The 6,582-nt window shown below is 30.6% G+C and overlaps 1 protein-coding gene across 3 annotated transcripts in view; it reads left to right on the top strand.

Moving 5' to 3' along the window:
• Window positions 1-585: 585 nt before the first annotated feature.
• LOC106463441 (YTH domain-containing family protein 2-like) overlaps window positions 586-6,582 on the top strand; it is a 47,531-nt gene continuing 41,534 nt past the window's right edge. For 2 of the 3 annotated variants that reach the window (XR_002611487.1, XM_022390927.1), the window contains exons 1-2: window positions 586-806; window positions 1,809-1,833. Coding sequence is in view for 1 of the 3 variants with exons in the window: in XM_022390927.1 (XP_022246635.1) it covers window positions 786-806; window positions 1,809-1,833 (46 nt within the window). In the remaining 2 variants the exon portion in view is untranslated. Of the gene's footprint in view, window positions 807-1,808; window positions 1,834-6,582 lie in introns of those variants that run through there. The other variant, XM_022390928.1, reaches the window with a different exon arrangement.

Here is a 6,582-nt window from a genome sequence, read left to right as displayed (position 1 = left end):
GTTATACATGCGTTTTTAAAGCTAATGCCTCTTGGTCGCTCAGTTGTTAGCTTGATGGTTAATATTCGGGAGTTGGTGGGCACGACATGGATAGCTCATTGTGCAGTTTTGAGTTTAACAACAAAACAAACCAACTTTAAAAGTAATAGTTATATAATGCTTTAGTAAAATGAAACATTAATATTCTCCAATGAATCAGCAGAAAGTCTGAGTATTTTTAACGCTGGAATTTGGAGTTCATTCTACACGGCAGATATAGCTAGCGCAAGTACAGGCAGTTTACTATGCATCTCTGTGCTAAAACAAAAGATACAACACGAATAAATAAATAAATACAAACGAACGGAGTAACCAACTCTTCTATGGATTTATTTTCGAAGAGCATATTGTGATTTATCGTTTTGTCACACACCAAATATGGTGTGTTATTCAACAGTATCTCACATGTTTATCAAGAACAACATTGTATCTCTTTACCTAATAATAATAATATTACTGGAATCGTTAATTCAAGAAGAAAGAAAATTCTGTCGAAATTGAGGACTAATGACGTTCAGGTACGTGATTGGTGACGTTTCGCGGGAGTCGGGCTCATGAGAAGCCGCCATTGTTCCTAGTATATCCTGTGTCGTATAATTTTTTCCGATAGTTTAAAACTGTGTTTAAATTCGTGAATTAGTATTAACCAGTATAACACTTTTGCAACAACATATTTAAAATATATATTATTTCTGGTGTTAAAATAATAGGCTTCAAAATATAAGCAAGTTCGTACATAGCCTGGAATGTCCACTAGTGTCGATCAGGTATTTACTACTACTAGTATTACTGCTTTTACTACTACTAGTCCGACTTGTGATGTTGATAATCATAATTACTTAAAGTTAAATCGGGAAGTTAAGTTATTCTGTTATACGGACGAATACAGACTGGTATTTAACACTAATAATAATAACATTAACACTAACAGGGCCAGAAGCAGGCTGAACAGAAAATATATTAAACTTTTGAAATAAATATGAAAACTAAATCACTATTAGTGACTATTAGTATTACCTCTGGGAAGTTTTGATTCACATTAAATCAAAGTCAGTGTACTGCTGATACAGGACTTCAATAACACCGTTAACAGTTCTATATAAATATATTATGTTTATAATAATTTTTAGTGTAATGTCACTGTGAGATCAAATGATTAATGTAGGGCCTATTTTCAGATTTTTCGTTATAACTTGAGTCTTGACTTAGCATTTATGACAGTGTAAAGTTGTATTTTATATTAAACAAATTTTATAATTTGGTATTATTTTCCTTAAAGTTTAACAGTGAGTTAATTACATATGGGACTATGGAGCAAAACCAAAAATTAAAAATGCAGCCTAAGATAAAGAAGTAGCATTGTAAAGACTTGTAGGTCTGTACGTCAGATTTACTTGTACTTGTCGTTTTACATAGTTTTATCAATGTGATTTGTTGTTTTTTCTTTGATAACGTAATAAATGAAAATGAAATTGAGAAAAATAGATATGGAACCTGAATAATGTGACAAACTTGTATTTAATTCTTTCTATGCATTGCACTTGTAATTCTTCTAGAGCTTGTAATACATAAATGACTAGTAAAAAACAACAATACTAACTTCCTGTGTCACTGTTAGTGTTATGTAAGTTATACAAATTATTCCTAATCAATATTATTATTAGTTCTTCTGCAACTCACATGACTGATATGATAATGATAGAGATTTCATACTCTTGGTTCATTATGCATGCCTATTAATGTTTTGTTTACGTTGTTTTCTTATATAGCGCATGAAAGGCCAAGGAAGTTCAGGTAAGGGATTAAAACATAACTACAGTAGTTAATACTTGTAAGTTATATGGATTGGTAGAAACACATAGCATAGGCCTATTTATAATACTGCATTTTACATTATAACTCACAGTATGCTGTTTATACAAAATAATAGCATATAGTTGGTCAAAAATGATGGGACAAGTATTACCACCCCCCATCCCATATTTTTAGCTCACATTTTATAGCTAACTGAAATAAATAAATTTTGCAAAATCAAGCTTGACCAACAAAGAGGCAGAAAAGTGCAGTGGAGGCAGTCAAACTATTCATAGAATAAGTATTGGTAAAAATCAGTTGGATTAACAATTTCTAATATATAGAATAGCCAGTGTGTTTTGGTAACACTACCTTCCAACTATTGTTTTTATGTCATGTTGCTTAGCAACAAAAGTATAACCTAATATTGATGTTAGTCTATGTACTGAAAGTATAAAATGAAATGTATAGACAACAAAACTCGAAAAATATTTGTTGATTTTTTAATTTAGAGTCTTTGTTGATTAGAGGTTTGTTTTTTATAAAAAATGTTGGTGATATAACAGAAAATAGCTTAATTCGGAAACTATTTAAGTTTAATATACAATCGATATTTTTACTTTCATGATAAATTTTATGCACTTGACTCTAGGCTATGTGATACCACACTATGTCTTTACTTTAGGCTTATTATACCAACACTCACTACACTTATAAGGTTTCATGACATCCTTTCACCCCTGTCACTAAAATCATAATGGGCAGACAGTAATTGAACTATTCTATCTGGATAAATGGACTTTGGCTTTTATGACTCCTCTTATTTTGAGAAATAAAGCATGACGTGACACTCACTAGCTTTTATACAGGTTAGGTTACCCTCAAATTGCTTAGGTCAGTATATTAAAGTTACAGTTTAAGTGTAATATTATCACAGATGATTGAAATACATTCAGTTTTAAAGCATGAAATTCTCTGGATATTAATAACATCAAATCATACACGAAGTAAGTTATGTTTGTTAATTGCTGTTAATGGTTTTAACAAGTTGAACTCCTTTATGAAGTTGCATACAAATATTAAACATCTAAGCTACAGCTAGTATGATTTCTGCTAATCCAAAGTTGGAAATGCTTTTCTTCAACAAAACACACAAGTAACATAATACAACAACCAATCTAGTTTTGATGAACTTTAGAAAAATTTTTAAGATTCATGTTAGGCCTAACAACATAAAAAAAAAAAATCTATGCTAGTGTCAAGAGGCAAACATTCTTAGTGCAACAACTTGTTTTTATTGCACATACTTAAAATAAGAGCTTCTCCCTGGGGCATTTTATGTTGAATGCAGTGGTGGCTCGTAGTTAATATGAAGGAAGAGGCTGGCAATATTTTAACCCCCAACCCAAGAAATATAGAATAGTAAGAGAGGTACTTATTTTAGGTGTATGGTTTATTGTACACGACTTCATTATTGATCAATCATAGATGTATAAACATTGTTAACCAACTACTATCATCATACCAGACAAAGCTTTGCTACTGTTCAAACTGTGAAACTCCAAATCAAGATAAACTCTAAATAAACTCATGATAATTAAATTTATGCCATGACTTTGTGAGACTTGTGTGCTTCTCTCATTGCATACTTTTCTTAGAATAATTTTTGTTGTTAAATCTAGATTTTGATTGGCTTCATTAGCTATGAGGCCATCATTAAAGTCTTTGTTAAACCTGGTAAGAAGGCTTGGCTCCTCTTAGCTGTTTCCATCACAATTAGAAAGAAGTTGTACAGATGAAAAACAAAGAACTGAAAGACACAACTGTTCTGTGCAAACCGTGAGATGTTTTGTTGATGAGTAGCATAGAGAAGGACAAGATGTTTGAGCATTTTACTGCAAAAAATATGCAATTTTTCAAGAACTTTACACCCAAAACAAATATATAAAAAATTAACAATATTTTATTTGTTCAAAATATTTGAGGAATCATAGTCTCCTTTTCCTCCTCTAACGAACTGCTGCTAGTTAAAAGTAATATGCCATTTATTAAGTCTTTAATTATAGGAAGTGCAAGGGTTACCACCAGTTCTCCAATTGAGAGGGAAAGGAGGGGAACACTATTTTACTTGTCAATGGAAAAGAAAAAAATATTCCCTTGTTAACAGAAAGAAGATGAAATCGTATATGAAATGCTTGATTATGAGAACATGCATCTGCAAGTAGATTTCAGGAATTCTCCTTGTTAACTTTTTTACAGTTAATTGTTGGTTATCACAGTTTGGAATACATGTTTGATATATGGAACCCTCTGAATAGCAGGACTAAATAAAAGGATCTTTTCACAGTGATGGATAAGTCACTAAAGCCATTGAAGCAGTACTCTGTTGTTAGTATTAAAACTAGTAGACTTTTTGGATGTATATGTATAGACACACTGTATTTATTACAAGTCAAAAGAGGTGAAGTTTATCGCTCTATACAAATCATTAATTAAGACACACACACACAGAATACTGTGTACAGTTTTGATATCCTTATCTAAGAAAGATTATTGACTTAATGGACAGGGTTCAGAAGAGGGCTTCTAAGGTGATTCCATGGATGAGAGGGGTATCTTATAGGGATAGATGAAGATCTCTTATTTTATCTTTAAAAAAAGAAGGGTAAAAGGTGATCTTACTGAAATTTACAAGATTATCTGGGTGTTTGATAGGATAAAGGCCTTATTTCTTTGTGCTGTGGTCTCTTGACAATAGGTCAAAGGGACACAAATTTCAAATTTGGAATAAACAAGTCTAGGGTTAAATTAAGACATGTTTTTCTGTGTGATTGTCTTATGAAAGGAGTTGCTGTCAGAAATAGTGAAGGCCAGTACTATACATAAGTTTAAGATGGGAATTGATCATACCCTTGAAAAATAGAGGATGGGCTCAAATTTTGCTTTTCTCAAGTATGGATATGCAAATAAAACATTGAATGAACAAAGGGTCTATTGTTGTCTGTATATTGATATATTTGAATGTTTAGATTTTGTATGGAAGAACTATTTAACACATTTAGGTTTAATGTGTGGGGATATTATGATGGTAGCTGCCAGGGGTGAAATTTAAAAAAAAACAAAAGTAGAGGTACTCAGCTGAATGAAGTGGACTTGTTTTTAAAAAAAGAAAAAATTATGTGTAAACATAAAAACGACAAAGCAGATCAAATAAATCCCTTAAAAAATAAGTTCCATTACTCAGTCCCGGTGAGTACTAGCAGAATTTCACCACCGCTATTTGCAATTTTTGACCTTGTTTGGTGGTTCAGTCAAGATAACTTAAAAATTTTTTCATTCCAAAGCTTTGCATTAAAACCAAAAGTATTTTTCTAAATGTTTCAATAGGTGAATTAAACTGCTGGTAAATGATGAATTCCTAATTTAAAGGAATGTGAGATACATATTAGCAGAATTTAAGATGCTGAAATTTATTTAAATGAATGGGATAAAGTCAAGATAGCTGTAGTCAAAACCATTAACAATTATAAAAGTGTATTTGTTGAAAACATCAAATTTCATTTTGAGGATTTTTATACTTGTAAAAAAAAAGAGTGAAGGTTAACTGTATTTTTAGATTTTAAAAAGAACTTTATTGTTCAATGAACAAACACTGCTGTAGAGATAAATTATTTTTCTTTTTTTTTTTTTGCTTATGTGCTCTTAATGGTGAAAGTAAAGAAGAGATTTTCTATAAGCTGCCAATTTCTCAATGTATGGAGGATTTTTTCTAAATGTGTTTAAATAGAAGAAAGAGCTGTGTTAGATAGTAAAGCTTGTGGCATTGTTATGAAAATTTGAAGAGGCAGTGAAGGCTTTAACCCTCTCCACACAGGTCAAAGGTCATGTCATCTTGTTTGTTGACTCGCATTAAAAATTTTATTGAACTACTATTTTATGAATTTATGTCAATAAGTTTTGTATTAAACTGTAGGTTATAATTCAAATTCTAGGATTATACATTATTTAATATCTTAATTTAAAAGTAAATATTAACCCAATACCTACCGGAGCCATTTTGTCTTATTGGGAGAGCAAATCGCATTTGTGAATTGAAAAAATTATAGAGAACTTATCTTTTATTGGTTTTCAGATTTTATTTTTGTAAATAGTAGCATAACATTAATTTATTTGTACTAAATAGCAGTATTTAAAGAAGTTTGAAGAGAAATTTAATAAAAAAAATTCCAAAATATGTTTGAGACTAAATAAGCACCCTACAAGAAAAAACGATTTTTTTTATTTTTCCTTGCACTTTAGCACTGGTTCTGCCATCTGTGATTTGTATGTAAACCATTTTCTAGTCTATTTTCTTTAGTAAACAGCGTCTGGGCATGTTAAACCTTGTTTGTAAAACATTTAGCCAATCCTAGTTGATGGTGTCAATTTCAGTATCCTATTATTCCAATTGCTGTATTTCACGTTTAACAAATCATAGGATTATAAACAAAGTACGTGAAGAAACTTTTTCTCTGTAATTTACAATATGAATGTATGTGATGTTTTACTAGTAGGCAATAGTACTTCCTTATAAGCCTTAGAAAATTTTCTTCTGAAAAAAACTGCTTTAGATGTATATGACTTTTATTATTTTTGAATAGTAGCTTAAATCATGGCTATATTGTATATCTATTTATATTAATCATTATATTGAAAAATTAACTCTAAAATAGATATATTTTTTAGGAAGAAGTTGATCCAAGAATGTTA

The sequence above is a fragment of the Limulus polyphemus genome, unplaced genomic scaffold, assembly GCF_000517525.1.
Source record: "Limulus polyphemus unplaced genomic scaffold, Limulus_polyphemus-2.1.2 Scaffold1408, whole genome shotgun sequence".
Taxonomy (NCBI): domain Eukaryota; kingdom Metazoa; phylum Arthropoda; class Merostomata; order Xiphosura; family Limulidae; genus Limulus; species Limulus polyphemus.
This window is presented reverse-complemented; position numbering and strand designations above follow the sequence as displayed.